At 36.6% G+C, this 17,875-nt stretch overlaps 1 protein-coding gene across 2 annotated transcripts; it reads right to left on the bottom strand.

The window, feature by feature from the left end:
* Window positions 1-3,777: 3,777 nt before the first annotated feature.
* Window positions 3,778-13,231, bottom strand: LOC136218650 (casein kinase 1-like protein HD16). 2 transcript variants are annotated; one of them, XM_066005667.1, is made up of 16 exons: window positions 12,545-13,231; window positions 11,293-11,412; window positions 11,126-11,199; window positions 10,959-11,028; window positions 10,827-10,882; window positions 10,510-10,581; window positions 10,258-10,352; window positions 10,103-10,169; window positions 9,897-10,026; window positions 9,108-9,326; window positions 8,885-9,027; window positions 6,549-6,723; window positions 6,355-6,445; window positions 5,110-5,267; window positions 4,804-4,992; window positions 3,778-4,177 (listed from the first exon to the last, which is right to left on the bottom strand). In XM_066005667.1, the coding sequence occupies exons 1-16, from the start codon at window positions 12,947-12,949 to the stop codon at window positions 4,118-4,120; spliced, it is 2,124 nt and encodes a 707-aa protein (XP_065861739.1). In that variant the 5' UTR covers window positions 12,950-13,231; the 3' UTR covers window positions 3,778-4,117. The 2 variants fall into 2 exon arrangements, with proteins under 2 accessions (XP_065861739.1, XP_065861740.1); XM_066005668.1 differs by lacking the exons at window positions 11,293-11,412; window positions 12,545-13,231 and having other exon boundaries at window positions 10,802-10,882; window positions 11,126-11,194.
* Window positions 13,232-17,875: the final 4,644 nt, after the last annotated feature.

The raw sequence follows: 17,875 nt of genomic DNA, 5'->3' as shown, positions 1-17,875 counted from the left end.
TTACACTCCAAATATTCCGTCTTACTTCGACTCAACTTAAAGCCTCTAGATTCTAGAGTTTGCCTCCATAGTTCCAACTTCATCTCCACTCCTTCTTTCGTCTCATCAACCAACACAATATCATCTGCAAACAGCATGCACCATGGTATACCATCTTGAAGTGAACTTGTTAGTTCATCCATAACGATGGCAAAAAGAAATGGGCTTAATGCGGAACCTTGATGCACTCCAATCGTAATAGGAAACTCTTCAGTCTTCCCAACACTAGTACGTACACTCGTGCATACTCCCTCATACATGTCCTTTATGATGTCAATATATTTCCGCGAAATGCCTTTCCTTGTCAAGGCCCACCAAAGTACTTCCCTTGGTACCTTATCATATGCTTTCTCCAAGTCAATGAAAACCATATGCAAGTCTTTCTTCTTATTTCGATAGTGCTCCATTAATTGTCTCATTAGATGGATGGCTTCCATAGTTGATCTTCCCGGCATAAAGCCAAACTGGTTTTCCGAGATCTTCACCGTCCTCCTTAGCCTTTGTTCAATCACTCGCTCCCAAAGTTTCATAGTGTGACTCATTAATTTGATTCCCCGATAGTTGGCACAATCTTGGACATCGCCTTTGTTCTTATACAAAGGGATTAAGGTACTTTTCCTCCATTCTGATGGCATCTTATTGTTTCTCCAAATTTTGTTGAAGAACGTCGTCAACCATTCGATTCCTCTTTCTCCCAAACATCTCCAAATCTCAATAGGGATGCCATCAGGTCCTACTGCTTTCTTCAACTTCATCTTACTTAATGTCATTTTGACTTCACCCTTTTGAATTCTCCGCAGGCATTCATGATTTATCATATCGTGATGGATACTTATATCTCCAACATCTTGTTGGCGATCTCCATTAAATAAGTCATCAAAATAGGACCTCCATCGTTCCTTGATATCCTTATCTCCAACTAGGACTTTCTGATCCACATCCTTCACACATTTAACTTTTCCGAGATCTCGCGTCTTCCTATCTCTCATCCGAGCAATTCTATATATGTCTCTTTCCCCTTCTTTCGTATCCAATCTTGTATACAGATCCCGATTCACCTTTGCTCTAGCATCTCGTATGACCTTCTTTACTTCCCTTTTAGCCTCTTTGTATTTTTCGTAGTTCTCGTCACTCCTACATTTCCCCAATAGTTTATAGGATTCTCTCTTACTCTTTACTGCTTGTCGTACTTCTTCTGTCCACCAAGATGTGTCCTTACCCGGTGGTATGCTACCTTTAGATTCCCCTAGAACTTCCTTCGCTACTTCCCTTATACTATGCTCCATCTTATTCCATATCGAATCTATATCTGAATCCATATTGCAAGTCCAAATATCTTTTTTGGTCATCTCATCCACAAATTTTTGTTGATTCTCCCCTTGCAATTTCCACCACTTAATTTTAGTCTCTACTTGAGGTGTTTGTTTTCTTATACATTTCCTACTTCGAAAATCTAGCACCACTACTCTATGTTGGGTTGTCGTACTCTCACCAGGGATCACCTTACAATCAATATAACTCTTTCTCCAAGCACTCCTTACTAAGAAGAAGTCAATTTGGCTCGCATTACCGCCACTCCGATAAGTCACTAAGTGGGATGTTCTCTTCATAAACCATGTGTTCATGATACTCAAGTCATAGGCTGATGCGAATTCCAAAATATCATTTCCTGCTTCATTCTTATCTCCAAAGCCATACCCTCCATGAACACTCTCGAACCCATCTCGCCTAGAACCCACGTGTCCATTGAGATCACCCCCTAGTACCATTTTTTCATCCCTATGAACCTGTTGCACCACTTCCTCTAAGTCATCCCAAAAAGCTTGTCTTATAGACACATCTAATCCTATTTGTGGCGCATATGCACTAATGACATTCACAACCTCATCCCCTATCACTAGCTTAACACTCATAATTCTATCGCTCTTCCTAGACACCGCTACTACCTCATCAATATACTCCCTATTAATAAGAATACCTACTCCATTTCTACCCTTATCCTTTCCTGAGTACCAAAGCTTATAACCCCAAGGAGCTATCTCTCTAACCTTGGCTCCAACCCACTTGGTTTCTTGTAGGCATAATATATTTATTCTCCTCCTCTTCATAACATCTACAATTTCAGCTAATCTTCCTGTCAAAGAACATATGTTCCATGTCCCAAAGCGTTACCTACTACCCTTACCCCTACCCCTACCATTACCGTGGACTAGCTTATTTACCCGCAACCCTTGCATATTTGACACCACCCCCGGGTCCTGGGGTGGCGCGCCGCTTCAGGACGACGACCTAGCAACCCTTGCACATTTATCACTACACCCGGGTCTAGGAAGTGCAGCGCGTCGCTGAGTAGGGAACGCCCCAACGATATTTATATTATGGTTCATGTCATACATTGAAATTAAATTGGCACTATCCCATACATTCTCCCTTGTTCAATTAAACAGTCCACTTAAGAAATGGACTGAATACATCAGAAAGAAATCCTTTGAACTTGACCCAAAAAAACCCATTTGACCACATATAATTGAAAACGTTTTATTAATTCTCTATTTGTGAACACGAGAAGGATAAACACCCAAGAACAAAACACAAGAAAGGAAGAAAGCTACACTCGAGTAGCTCTAGTGAGACTCAAGGAAGTCTGCAGATCACACCCATAATGACCCCAAGGTTTAAAAAAAAATAAAAAAAAATAAAAAAAAACCTGCAAAATTCTCCATTCAACCAGTTACTATGTTCCTTTAACATGCGAACAAAAGTAACACTCCCGATCCTGAAAGACCATAACAACCATTAACTATTAGTAAGCTAAGTAAAAGGGTGAGAGAAGCAATAAGATTTCCATTCATAGACCATAAAAATAAGCCCCACAACCAGTAACACATTCCAAAGGCCAATGTTAGAAACAAAGCCACCACACCACTCCATTCAAGTCCCACAGGATGCCCCCAGCAGCCACAAACCCATAGTTACCCTTAGAGACCCCATCGGTGTTCAATTTAATCCATTGCTCCACTGGGAGTTTCTTGCTTGCCCAAATAGAGTAGACCCCCGGAATGAAACAAGAGTCTTGATAACACAATCACGAACTTGAACAAGGATGAAATTCACCTTATTATTTCCATCACTGTACCATTAAAGACCCAGCAATTCCTCCACTTCCATAACCACCACCAGACTAATCGAAAAAAGCAAACTACCAGCCAGTCGAGTCAAAACAAAGATACGCATGAATGTTAACAGTAATCCAAGGCCTAAGTGCAAAAGAATAGAAAATGACCTATTAACCCCTAAACTCACTTAAAGTGGCTTATTGATTCAAATGTTAAGAGTAATACAATCCCTAAGTGCAAAAGGTTAGAAAATGACCTATTAACCCCTAAAACTCACTTAAAGTGACCTATTGATTCGCTGAACTCACTTAAGGTTAGCTATTGACCTCCCGAACTTATTTAAAGCAAACAAAATACAGTTTAACTTTAGTAACTTTTTGGATGCATAGAGATTCACTAGCACTGCAATGAAGCATAAATAAAACAAAGATTATAAACAGCATCAACAAATCTAACACCTGTTGTTTGAGATACTTCTATATTCTGTATTCGATCTTCCAATTTTTTTCATCAAAAAAATTATTTTTTTATCTTTACTTTTTGAAATTCATATATTTATGCATAACTTATACATATATAATAAATAAAGACAGATTTAAGTAGATTACAGACGCTTTTGCCATGGTAAAGTGAGACATTCTTTGTCTGTCGTGTGTTGGTACCAAAAATTAAACTCACTCAAATATTAGTAGGGCCAAAATGGTGAGGAATCGAACATCAAGTAATGTAAATTACCTATGGCTATTCTCTGTCTCCATTTTTTAGAATACACAACATGTGCATGCCAAACCCTCCCCTATAAATGCCCAACTTACAGCTTCGATGAAAAATATACACCCATTTGCTCAGCTATTTCTCCTACTTCATTTGTACAATTAAAATGATCAACTTCTTAGAGAAAATGCGTTACAGGAAGAAGTAGAATATCACCAGATCTTTTCATCATTCGCAGGATATCATATTCAAGAAACAGTTCGTCCATAGCACAAACATGCAAGATACAGATTCTTTGCCCATTTTTCCTGCACATAATCATTTCAGGATATTGTAAAACAGATTAAGCAGTATACGCACTTCCTACTATATGCTTTTGTTGGCTTTTTTTTTTTTTCACCCAAAATTAGCAACGGAACTAAGTTTTTTGTAGAAGAAAAAAATTTGAAAAGAGAGAGCATTAGTACAAGATAGATACACTCAAACAATTGTAATATCACTGATAACTCAATTTTGTTGCATGATGAGTTTTCAACTTTCTACATTAGAACATGATAACAAATGCAAGCGTAATAACGAAAACAATGAATTTTTAATATGCGCTATGTAAGAAGTTGAATTCAACTAGCAGACAAATTAGCAATAAACAAGGCATTTTTTTATCTGTTGGTTAAAAAAGAGACTTTCATTGATAGAAATGGACATAATGTTTTAAAAGGAAATATGTGTTCCAATGAGTCAGTGTCCTAATAAGGTAGAAATGCATACACCAAAGGTCAGAAAACCTTTTATGATAGGCAGATCTATACCATATCCTATAACAACAACAAAGCCTTAGTCCCGAAATGATTCGGGGCTATACCATATCCTATCTTAGAATTTAAATCACATATCAAGATAATAGCTCTAACGGCATAATAATGCCTGAAATTACCTTGACATGTGTGCTCGGAAATTGAGATGTACGCAAAGTTTCTTGGGTCTCATCCCCAGGTTTACGCCTCGGCACACTTAAGATGAGAGCAGCTTGATCAAAAGTAGCTGCTGTTGAAGTAATACGAAATCCATTATCCCAACGTCTATGAATGCCCTCGCTTGGATATAGAAAATCAAGCTCAACAACCTATCCAAGCCAAAAGAAATATGTATGATAGTTGTTTTTCCAAGCCAGCACAAATGCTGCAGAATATTTCACGATGTATCTAGGTAAGTAATTGACAGCATAATTAAGAATTTTGACCTGGTCACTGAAGCCAGCATTGCGAGACATGACAACACCCCATCGACTACCAGCAGTTGCCATTGAAGTCACATGAAATCCTTCTCTCCACTTTTTGTTTATCCATTTAAAGGGGAATGAGTCACTAACCTTGTAAGACTGTTGAGTGTATTGGGTCCCTGCAAACAAAAATGATCATGAATCTTTGTTCCCAAAGATATATTCCTAGCTCAAATTCTTCTAGATATACAACTTTGCATTACCAAAGGAAATACTGCAACATACAAACACAAAAATCCACATTAGAAATATCAAATTGGAGGTGTTGAATTCAAAATGTCTTTACTCCGTAGCTAACAGAGAAAATACATGGTCCAAGTTATACAGCAATGTTTATGCAGGCCATAAAAAAAAAACACCATAACAAATGTTCTATATGGAGGGGAAAACTACTGAAAGCCACTTAGGTTCCATCTCAAGAACACCTTGGTCCCAGTTGTTTCAAATATAAAACTTTCGGAATTTAAGAGTTATGCTTGACACAATTTTTTATTCTTTTTCTTTTCTATTACAATACCATCAATCCAGATTTTGTATCTGTCTGCATGGACAAAAATTTCCCATGGGCAAAGGAGAACTCGGGCTTAGACAGTACATGCCCCTATTTATAATCCAATGACGATCTGTCATTTTCAAAGAATTCAGAAGTTGTGATCAAAAGAACTAGTTGTCAAGGTATAATTTATTTTGTTATCAAAAGAACTAGGTTTCCTAATCCATAACTGTCCTCATTCTTATAAAGCTTCTTTAATGACTGTCTTAATACACACAACCCCACCAGAGAATGAAGTATTAATAAGAAGAAATAAACAGATAAAAATCATAAGTAGCAAGTATCTTTTGTGTGTGTGTGTGTGTGTGAAACACATATATCCTCACTGAGACAACCCTGTTTGGCGCTTAGTCCCAGTTAAGGCTCCTCACAACCTTCCTGCCGGATGTGTTTTAGCAGTGATCTATGTTGCAAGGACACTTATCTTTAGTAGCGGTTACGTGGTTCGTGTCTGTGCCTGTGTCTGTTTTAGAAATAACATTTCCAGTGTCTGTTTCCATGCAACATAGGTGGGGATCAAACCAAGAGCACTAACAAACTCAGCTTGCATTGCCAAATAGAGCCACAATAGCAGCAAGAAGCATATAAAAAAAAGACACACCAGAGAAGTTTACTTATTAAAGATAACTACTCAATGAAGAACACGAATAAACCTTTGGACATCACCACAAGTGAGCTCCCATTAGTTGCCCCAGCAATAGAACTGATATAATAGTTCTTCTCCCATTGATCCATAATCCATTCCTGTTATTTTGGAAGAAAATTTAGCTCATTGTTTCAATGCTTGCTGTTAATTGTATGGAAAGAAAGAAAAATATGATGCGTGCATACGTAGAGCCAGATTCACCTTGTGTAAGAAAATAGGTGATAGTTCATAAACCTGGCTTGTGAAACCAGTTCCAGCGTCCATTATTAATGCCCAGAGATTAGAGGAAGATGCTACACTACTTATCAGCAAACCATCAGCAATCCCTCTATCCACATGTTGTGCCAACCTTCCATCAGCAACATTGTAATGGTACCTAGTAGCATAGTAAAATTATAAAACAAATATGCTAGGAAAATCATATCCAGATCAGGAAGCAGTAAGCTTCCATATCCAGATCTTAATCACTGTTATCAAACTCATACGAGTCGTGGTTCGAGTCAGGTAGCTTTCGATCCGTCTCTATAGGGAGATTCAAACTCGACCAAGACTCGGTGCCGAATTGTCTCAATCGGTACTGACTCATGCGAATCAGGCAAGTCAATCGAGTCAGCCGAATCTTGGACATGGCTAATGATCAGGGGCGGAGGCTATAAATCAGCCGTCCACAAATTTTAGAAAAAAAAAAAAAAAAAAAAAGCAGAAATTAAGGGAGAAAATCATGTTTGGCGTTAAGAAAAAGGAAAGCAGAAATTAAGGGAGAAAATCACGCTTGGTGTTAAGAAAAAGGAAAGCAGATATTAAGGGAGAAATTCATGGTTGGTATTAAGAAAAAGGAGACAAAAATGGAAACTAGGTCTTCTTGAATAGAAAGCAGAAACTACTGGAGAATTTAAGAAAAAAGGAGACAAAAATGGAAACAAGGGCTTCTTGAATGGAAGGCAGAAACTAATGGAGAATTTAAGAAAAAGAAGAGAAAAATGGAAACTAGGTCTTCTTGAATGGAAAGCAGTAACTAAAGGTGAATTTAAGAAAAAGGAGACAAAAATAGAAACTATGTCTTCTTGAATGGAAAGCAGAAACTAATGGAGAATTTAAGAAGGAAAGTGAGGGCTGGATTTGAGGCGGCAGCAACAAGTCAGTGCTAGGGTGTAAAAGGAGGAAAGTAAAACTAAAATAAGAAAATGAAGAAATTAAAAAAGATAAAAAAAAAATACTATTCCTACTGCCACAATTTCATCCAGCCAAGACATGGACGGTTGTTAAAAATTGCCATAATTGATTTAGTGCTTTCAAGTTTTTTAACACATTTTATTTTTTTTATAATATTGTGAATTTGAACTGAATCTTACGGTTAGATTCACGAGTCACAGAGAGTCACAAAAGAGGATTTCGATTCAAGAGTCCAATCCGATTTGACAACTATGTTCATAATCATTAATCAAACAGCCAGAAGAACACTTACACTCATTCAAAGAAAAGAAATCCAACTACATGTGCAAATTTAGATAATTCTCTTACTATTAATAGTGAATGATTTGATTGTTTATAGATCAATTACTATTGGCCTAATGCTTCCCCAGCCCCCTTAACTTGTCCAAATTGATCATTTTACCCCCTCAACTCATCAAATGTCCTATTTACCCCCTTAACTCCATAAAAGTGGTATTTCTCACCCCCTCAACTTGTCCATTTATCCCCCCAACTTATAGAATGTTCTATTTACCCCCCTTAACTCCATAAAAGTGGTATTTTTCACCCCTTACAATCCGTTATCGAAGCCTAAATTGATAACTTTTTTTAAACATTAAACCTATATTTATGCTATTTTGTAAGTGGAACCTAAATTGATACTTTCCTAAACATCATAGGCCTATTTTGGTACATTATCCCTACATATAATGTATTTAACTTGTTTATATTAATGTTCTTGTTATTTGTATTTTTTATTCGTTCTTTCTCTTTTCAACTTTTTTGACTATTATAAAGGGATAAGAAATACCATTTTTATGGAGTTAAGAGGGTAAATAAGATCATAAGTGGTGAGAAATACCACTTTTATGGAGTTAAGGGGGTAAATAGGATATTCGATGAGTTGAGAAGGGGTAAAATGACAAATTTGGACAAGTTAAGGGGGTGAGAAATACCATTTTTATGGAGTTAAGGGGGTAAATAGGACATTCGATGAGTTGGAGGGGTAAAATGACCAATTTGGACAAGTTAAGGGGGCTGGAGAAGCATTAAGCCATTACTATTTGCTTAAACTTGTGAATGTTAAATTTCAAATCAGTGAAATACTAATAGTTCCAACAATACTACTGTTCTTAGATTGTATTTATATAGAACTAAATTTTAACGATATGCACATAGATCCTACTAATTAAAAAGACTTCAATGATGTGTAAATAAGACATCAATCCAACAATTAGCTTATCAAACTTCAAGAATAAGACCACAACATAGTTACAGCTCCCAAGTAACTTAAAATCTTTGCAAACAAATCAACCATTTCTGGACAAAAAAGTACAGAGCCCCACCTTTGTTTCATTGGTAACCTAGCATTGTAAATAGAAATCCATTGTGTGGCAGGTACTCCTAATCGGACCTTCTTCCTAGGTTGCCCATCATCATCTTCCTCAATATTCAACCTACCACGCTTTTGACCAACTTGGCAGATGATCTGATAGAATGTACGAGATATAATTATACAAGCCAAAAAAAATAATGGGAAGGATAAAAATTCAATTGCATTGCAGTTACCTTTTGAGCACCCTCGGTGTTTATGGGCCTTATAGCTGGATTTGGTCCTAGTAGACCCTCAAACAAAGAGATTAACTTGGAATAGTTTGGTTCTTCATCAAATTTCATATTCACCACAATTTCAAGAAATTGCTTAAGAGGTGGAGGACAAAAGCAACACAACATTTCAGGAGACACTGCCATCTTCTTTTTGCAAACTAAGAAGGACTTGTTGTCACCCTATAGTATATTTAAAATAAACATAAATGTGAGAAGTTTCAGCATATAATTCTAACAAGGAAACCTACCAATACATTGCACTTGTATATGCATATAACAGGGTAAATTACACTCATGGCCACTAAACTTTACTCATTTTCACGGTATCACCACTAAACTTCAAAAGGTAACATAAAATCCACTCAGCTTTAGACTTCCTAACATTATGGCCACTAAACTTTAACTAACACAACACAAAATGGAAATGTTCAAGAATTAAAGTTGTTTAGAACGACATTTACCATGAAACCGCATTCTAAACAAACAACACCTAAATGACCTCAAAACGAAAATTTTGAAGAATTAAAGTTGCTTAGAATATCATCAATTCTTCGAATTTTTTATTTTGAGATCGTCAATGGTCATTTTGAGCCGTGATTGAAGTTTAGTGGCCATAATATTAGAAAGTGTAAAGTTGAGTGGCCTTTATGTTACATTTTGAAGTTTAATGGTCATAACGGCCATGGGTGTATAATTTACCTGCATACAACAAGTATGCATGCATGCATGTCGTAGCGAGTATTGCTATACCTGATAACCTTGCCACGGCAATCTTCCCCGATGCAGGAAGATAAGTGTATATGCTAGAGATTCAAGATCATCCCTCCTACTAGCAGTTCTTCCCAAGTGAGCATGAACACTAGCATATCGAACAGTCCCCCTAGCAATATCAAAAAGGAAAAGATCATGAGCAATGACCAATCAATTGGATTGACAATAAGACCCCATGCTCTTACCTGAACATATCAGGTCGTTGGTCATATTCGACGTGTTGTCCACTAGGACCATCTCGCCACTTGGTAGCTGTTGTATGATAGCATCATGTGTAATAATATTAAAGGATCATGAACTGAATTAAATTAAATACTTCAGAAAGAAGACAATTTATCACCTAATCCAAGGTCAACAAGAAATAACTTCTTCTCTTGTGATGAACCTGGCTGACCAAGTAAGAAGTTCTCCGGCTTTACATCTCCATGCACATAGCTAAAACAATAAAAAGGATGAATCTAAATTTTGATAAAGCAATATTTTTGAAACTGGAATAAAAAAATTGTGCCTCTAATTTCAAATTGTGAACGCATATTTTGATCAGGAAAACAATATATAACCTCAATTTGATAATTGCACAAAACTCACATACCCCCTCGAATGCATCTTGTCTAAGATTGATAGAGATTCAACAGCAATACATGCCACCATCTCTGAGGACATTCTATGTACAAAAAAGAAGAGAAAGAAAATTAAAAAATTAAAAAAAAATTACATGCACATATCCAAAGGATAATAAAGTAGAAATCTACATTCAAAACATTTAAGGTTTATTAATAGTACAAATAGGTGAGCTAAACGGGATTTATCAGCAATATAGGAAAAGAAACCACATGCAAGGAGAAAGAGAAAAAGAAAACATGCAAGAACATAAAAGCAAATACAAGAGTAAATGCTTTAAATCCTCACGCCTGCCCAGAAGAATTCCATACATCCCAAAGGCTAGGCCCTAGCATGTCCATAACCTGGAAATGCATGAGTAAAAATTAAATCAACAGATAAAAATGAGAAGGTGAAAAAACATAAGATTCTAGATCATACCATGACATAATAATCCCCTTGCCTTCCCTTATAGTGTACTCTGGGCACCCCATGGCTACCACCAAGAGTGCTGTAGAACAAAAATGGGTGATGGATAAAGAAAAAAAAATACAAATAATAAATACAAAATTGGCCTCACAAAGAGACAAGAAGATGAAAGAACTTACTTATAAACTTGCCACTCGTATGGGGGACCATAACTACAACCTTTACTGTTTCTATGCTCAAATTTCAAAGCCACCTTAAAGAAAACATTTTGGAGAAAAAAAAAAGAAAGTTATGACATGAAAAAGCTTTGATACTATATAAGGAGATAACAACAGTACCATTTTACCTCGAGGAGACCAGGACCTCGTTCATTTCCACCTACACGACGACCAACAAACACCTGACCAAACCCACCTTTACCCAACTTCCTTTCAACTTTGTACCAAGGTGATCCTCCCACTTGAACCTTAGGAAAGAAAATAATAAGCCTTCTATAATTACCAGAGACAACTTGCAATATTAGTATCTGAATATGCTGTATAAAGCTCAGAAAAACAGAAGTACATTTCTAATGATCAAAGACCAGTGCAAAAGTAGAACCAGTTTTAGCAAAAAGAATAAAAACAGAAGCATCATGCGCACATACATAAATATATACTGGTGTACTCTCCCAAAATCAACAACAAAGGTAAAAACATTTCCAAAAGACCCTTACATATACCTAAAGCCAAGAGATCAAATAATAATGGTAAATAATTTATTAGTCCCCGAGTTGCTCCTTCTATTTCAAAGAATAGATTATGGAGTCCCTGAATTTTTCAAAATGAACTACTTAGTCCCTCTGTCTAGAATTCTGTGCGTCGAAACATCAAACTTGTTATACATGACATTTTGTAAAAGATTATGGAGTCCCTGAATTTTTCAAAATGAACTACTTAGTCCCTCTGTCTAGAATTCTGTGCGTCCAAACACCAAACTTGTTATACATGACATTTTGTATAAAATTTAACTTTTGACTAAAAGAATTCTGGATGGAAGGACTAAGTAGTTGATTTGGAAAAAAAGTATGTATTTTTTAAAATAGAAGGACAGACTAATATTAAATTAGCAGACAAGAATAACTACAAGGCCACCCGATATTGAATGATACTCTAGCAATGACAATCCAGCAGCGACAATCACCAAAGCAACACTAACTATAACCAAGAGAAGGTTCCACAGATAACTCTCATATGGAATGTTCAAACTTCACTGAATGAAAGCACCATAAATATGCATCCAGGCTAATTAATTAGCACTCAAAAACTCTTGACACAACAACAAAGAAAACCAACAAAATCCCAGCTAAACAAACTACCATATAATCAAAGTAGTTAAAACACGACAATGAGCAAAAGCATAAAAGCTATAAATATATAATTGGCCAAAAACACCAGAGGAAATTCATCAAGAACAGTGGTGATATTGGATAGAAACCAGGAACAGAACAGAAATCCAATTTATGACACAAATATTCACAATTAGAACGAGAATTCAAAAGGAGGCAACAATAATGATAAATGGACACGAACTGAAAAGATACATCCAAAAACATGTACCTTTTCAGGGAAAGGTGCGGTACTCCCTTCCTCGTCCTGGCCAACAGCCTTATTGGCACTCAAACCACCACTATCGTCACCCATTACACCAACGTTTGCCTTATCAAGGATGTCTTTCTTGTGTTCAACAGCAACAGCAGCCAAAATCTTCTTCCCCTTATTTTTCCTCTCCAAATTCAAAAAATCACAATCGTTTCTTTCTGATGCTACAATCACCTTATTATCCCCTTTCCCCTGCCTATTCAATCTTCTCGTTTCTAATCTAGTCCTGGGTCTCTTTCTTTCTTTAGCTACGGCAGCACAAGTTTTGACACAATTTTGTTGCTGCGGAGACTCTTCCGGTTGCCTATTTAGCGGCGCTAGCCCAGCACAGCCTCTCCGTACACGACTGCGAAGCTCAGGCATCGCTTAAGCCCATGTGATCGGCGCTCTAAAAGAAAAAACAAAAGCAATTCCCCGTTGATCATTATAGTGAGATTGAGCTATTCATTTCCTCCAGAGAAATATTTCAAGAAAAAAGGAAAAAAAGGAAAAAAAGGAAAAAAAGGAAAATCGAAGCTCCGATTTAAGTTAAGTTGTGTATATGGAAGAGAAAATGGAGGTTAGGGTTAGGGTTGAAAATGCGGTGCAGCAGAGGAGAGGGATAGGGAAAAGATGCAGACGCCTTTTCTTTATTTATTTTTATTAAATAAGTTGCTATTTGAGAAGGCAAATGAAAGGAAGTAAGCAAGTAAATGAGGGGCCCGCCCAGCTAATGAGAGGGTCAAAAACTCATTTTCAGTTTTTTCCATTCCTTATCTACTTTCATTTTGAAACCCTTGGTTCCATTGGAATATTTTTTTTCTAAGATAATAATAATAAAAAAATATTTAAATTCTATTTGGTTTAATTGTTGATATCATATTTAGTGATATCAATGTGAACGCAATAGTTACGAAGTCTCGCTATTCCAGAAAAAGAACATGTGGAGTCATCACAATCCAGTTTTAGGGCCTTGGCCCGAAAAGTCCCCTTAGACCCCATCAATGATCCACCTGTTACAAAAATCATACTCAATCTCGTAAATCATGGGTCAAGTGGGCTTAAGGAATACCGAGCTTTGGTATACGGACACACGTTCACCTATCAACAGGTGACATGTAGCTTGCCCCGCCCTAAGCTTGTAACTGTCTCTCACAACTCGATCATAGTATAAATAGAGTAAGTGACTACTCAAGGTACGACTACTTCATTCATTCATTAAGCTTACATTACATCTTGATTAACTGTTGTAATCATCCTCAGGTCTACATACAAATCTGATTTGGGCATCGGAGTGGGTTGGTCAGACTCTGGTCCCCTTTTGGCTTTGTTTCTATCCAATTCTAGGTTTACAAATGGCGGTGCAGTGAACTTGGACTAATATAGCAATGACTCGCTTAAACAATTTCATGTAGTTCCCTTCCATCAACACACTCCCTACAACTAGAGTCTAAAGAGCCATAGAGGAAAAGGCATATCGATTGCAATAGGTCGATCATGACCTATATCTAGAAATGGAGGAGGATATTGAATCCTTAGAGCCACGATTAGTTTATCAAACTTCATTATAGTTTGGAGGCGAGCTTTTTCTAAGCGGTCATTAAAATCTTTTAACGCGTATATGTTGGTCTCTTCATTGTACTTGCCCTTAGTGACTTGAGTTTGATTTCAGAGGGTAACGTACACTTTAAGCCATATGTAAGGGATAATGGGGCTTTCTTTGTGGCTGAGTGCGACGTAGTTCTGTACGAACAAATGACATCATTAGGTGCTTAGCCCATGCTCCCTCAACGTCGAGTAAGTTATTGAAAACTCTATAGGCTCTGTTGTGTGTTGAATATCCAAGGAAAATAGATTCATCAGCTTTTGAATCAAATTTGGTAAGACTGTCTTTTGTATTTAAGATAAAACATTTACAATCGAAAGCTTTCAAATAACCAATTTTAAACTTACGCCCTTTATAGAGTTCGTAGGGAGTCTTTTTCATAATATGTCTAATAAGAGCTCTATTCAATACATAGCATTGTCCTAGCCATTTCAGCTAAGGTTCTATTCTTCCTCTCAACTATCCTATTTTGTTGAGGAGTCTGAGGAGCATAAAAATTATATGGTCAATGCCTCTATGTTCACAGAATTCTTCAAAAGGTTGATTTCTTAATTCTCACCATTGTCGCTTGTCATATGAGCAATTTTTAGGTCCTTTTCATTCTCAGTTCTCTTATAAAGTGCTAAGAAATTCTCAAATGATTCATCCTTGCTACTGAGCAAGATGATTCATGTGAAACGAGAATAATAGTCTACTACAACTAGAGAGTATCTCTTTCCACCCATGCTCATAGGCTGGACATGGCCAAAGAGATCCAAATACAGTAGTTCTAAACGACGTTTTGTTAAAATAACATTTTTGCTTTTGAAAGTTTTTCTAAGTTGTTTTCCAAATTGACAGGCTTTCCACAAATGATCTTTTTCAAATTTGACTGTTGGCAATCCTTCAACAAATGACCAAGCCTTCTGTGTTATAGCCATAAATTTTCTTCCTTTGAGATTAAGCATATATCTTTTGAAAATTTATCCCCTGGATTCAACATGAAAACATTTCTACCCTAAGAGTAGTAAGAATAGATTGATTTGTCTTACTGTCAATAATTGTGCATCCAAAAGATTCGAAGATAACCTTTCTATCTCTGTCACAGAGTTGAACTACACTCAGAAGGTTGTACTTCAGTCCTTCGACAAGTGAGACATTGTCAATAGCAGGATTGGTTCCAATAGATCTATATCCAGCTATATTTCCCTTCTTGTTGTCTCTAAAACTTACATTTCCACCTCGTTTATGCTCAAGTGTGATGAATTGAGTTTCATCTTCAGTCACGTGCCTCAAGCACGCGCTGTCAATATACCACATTTTTTATTCTTGTGTGCATCTCAAGCCAATCAGCAAAGCATTTAAGTTGCCTTAGGTACCCAAATCTTTTTAGGTCATTTGGGATTAGTTTTGACAAGTGTCTGATCATAGTGATCATAATAATCATTTTTGTGCTAGCACATATTAGTAGTGTGGCCTATTAATGGGTCGAGGAGTAACGATGCACTCGAGGTGATTCTTACTCCAACGTTAACTAAGGGATAAGTGTACCTCATCGTTATCAAGTAACAAATCTGGTTAAGTGCAGGTATCGAATCCATAGGATTTATATCTATAAGTATTAAACTACTCGGTTTTATACGTTATCTAGGTAATGAATACTTTAGGTTGGTTTGGTGACAGTTATAAACTGCTCCTAAACTATAGGTGAGACATTTTTTATGGGATGATACGGATGACATTAAGTTACAACATGTGAAAAACAATATTTCATAATATATACGAGTAACAATTTACTCTTGCAAAGACGATTATATGTAAACTGACCAACTCCGTGAATTACTTAGGTCATGGTTCCCTTTTAAGGCGACTATAATTCTTAAGTTCAGAAAATAGGACCCGTAAGTTCCGTGGCTCGTCAATTCCTACGATTTTCGGGTAGTCAATTCTAGTAAGACAACACCTATGTGAATCCTAATGGATTTTAGAGTTTGTAATCAACATACATAATAATCAATTATGAGAATCAAAGCAATGAATAAATATTAACAAGTATGTGGTGAAGCTCTTAGCCTGTTGGTTGAGAGCTTACCTATGACCGTAGAGGTCATGGATTCGAATCACATGGGTGGGGTGAGGGTTTTCTTTCTCTTTAATATAATCTTCATTTGTTTAATGTAAGTGCATTGCGCACAACTTAAAAAAAATATTAACAAGTGTAATAAAATTGAAAATCGTAATCATATATTATTACTTTGAAAAGCGTAAATGCGGAATACAATCGAATATAGCATATAGAATGAGTACAAACTAGTTAACAAGGAAAAAAAAAGAAAAGAATCAGCCTTCAGAACTAGCTAACCAGACTCAAGACCATCGCTTCGGATCCGAAGGTGGAACTCTCGAGCTTGGGAAATACGAATGGAACATAACTTCATCACGGTAACAGAAGAATTACAACAAGCTCTCAAAATGTAAGGATTTTATTACACAAAAACTGAATATCTAATTGAGTGTCGAGCACTCCTATTTATACATAAATCAAGCTAGGGCAAAATCATAATTACATTTCTTTTCGGCCATTTCACACACAAAATGCTGAATTTTGGTCCCATTCGGCATGTGGCTACCTCACATGACGAGTGGATTTGCTTCTGGCCCAAATTGGGCAAAATCCGACGCTCGAAAAGCAGTTTTAGGCTCCCCACTCGCCATATGGCCATCCACACGCCATGTGGGTCATCCCACACCTAGGATGATGCTTGTTGACTAAGGAACTTATCCGTAAATGTCTCTATTGATTGTCGTCTTGTCCACTTCACATCCACACACCGAGTGAGATATATGACACGCCGAGTGGGACTCTCGAAGAGCATTTTCTTCCTTTTACATGGTGCACGGTGCGTTCCTTCTGTATCTTTTGTTTGTCTCGTGTGTTCCTTAAGCCTGTAAAATACAACCATTGGACTCGAGATTATTTGATTTATTTACTAACGAAACGAGATTTAAAATGATTAAAATTAACTGAAAGTACACATTTTATTATACCTCGTTGATTTATTGAAATATATGAAAAGCTAAACATTAAACGTCATTATTAGCTCAAGAATAAATCGCAATTCACCTTAAAAGATAAGGATAAAACGTCTCCATCAACCTCCTCGGTCTTTAAAGCTTTAGTCGAAGAACGAATGATTAAGACATTGAGAAACAAACCATTTCTCGATTTAACTAAGTGTGTGATTCCGAAACCAAGATTTTAAGAGGAGAGTTTAATGAGCATCTGTGTGAACGAAAGGATTACCAAATTCCCGTTTTGAAATATCATTGTTTAATCTTAATAGGGAATATTAAAAGAAATTGATTATTTATGGGAAACTCGATTGCACCTCATCAAGGTATTTCACTCGATCACACAAATTTTAGGTGGGTGAGTGTTTATACTCTTTCCTTTATACTTACACAAAGTCACAATGAGTTTGCACGTTTATCCGAGTCTTTTCATCTTTGTTACGGTTGAAACAATATTAAAAATGATCTCAGATTGGGGTTATAATGAGGTTGAGGCTTTTTAGACGGGTTGGAAGTTAATTTGTGAGACTCAAGTTTCAGCACCAATTTTTCGAATTTGCATCATGATTTGTTGGTTATATCTAGCAATTTGGAAAGATAATGACCGAAAGTGCTCGAAAGAGCTTGAAACTCTTACTTTATTTTGTTTTGTT

The sequence above is a fragment of the Euphorbia lathyris genome, chromosome 2 (assembly GCF_963576675.1).
Source record: "Euphorbia lathyris chromosome 2, ddEupLath1.1, whole genome shotgun sequence".
Lineage (NCBI taxonomy): Eukaryota > Viridiplantae > Streptophyta > Magnoliopsida > Malpighiales > Euphorbiaceae > Euphorbia > Euphorbia lathyris.
The sequence above is the reverse complement of the archived record's forward strand: the minus strand, read 5'-3'. Positions and strand labels throughout refer to the sequence as shown.

Coding starts and splice junctions, on each gene's coding strand:
- LOC136218650 (XM_066005667.1), bottom strand. CDS start 12,949: ATGCCTGAGCTTCGCAGTCGTGTACGGAGAGGCTGTGCTGGGCTAGCG. Junction 11,413..12,544: donor CCGCACCTTTCCCTGAAAAG/GTACATGTTTTT, acceptor TTCTTTCCTAAG/GTTCAAGTGGGAGGATCACC. Junction 10,170..10,257: donor TCTTGTTGACCTTGGATTAG/GTGATAAATTGT, acceptor ATCATACAACAG/CTACCAAGTGGCGAGATGGT.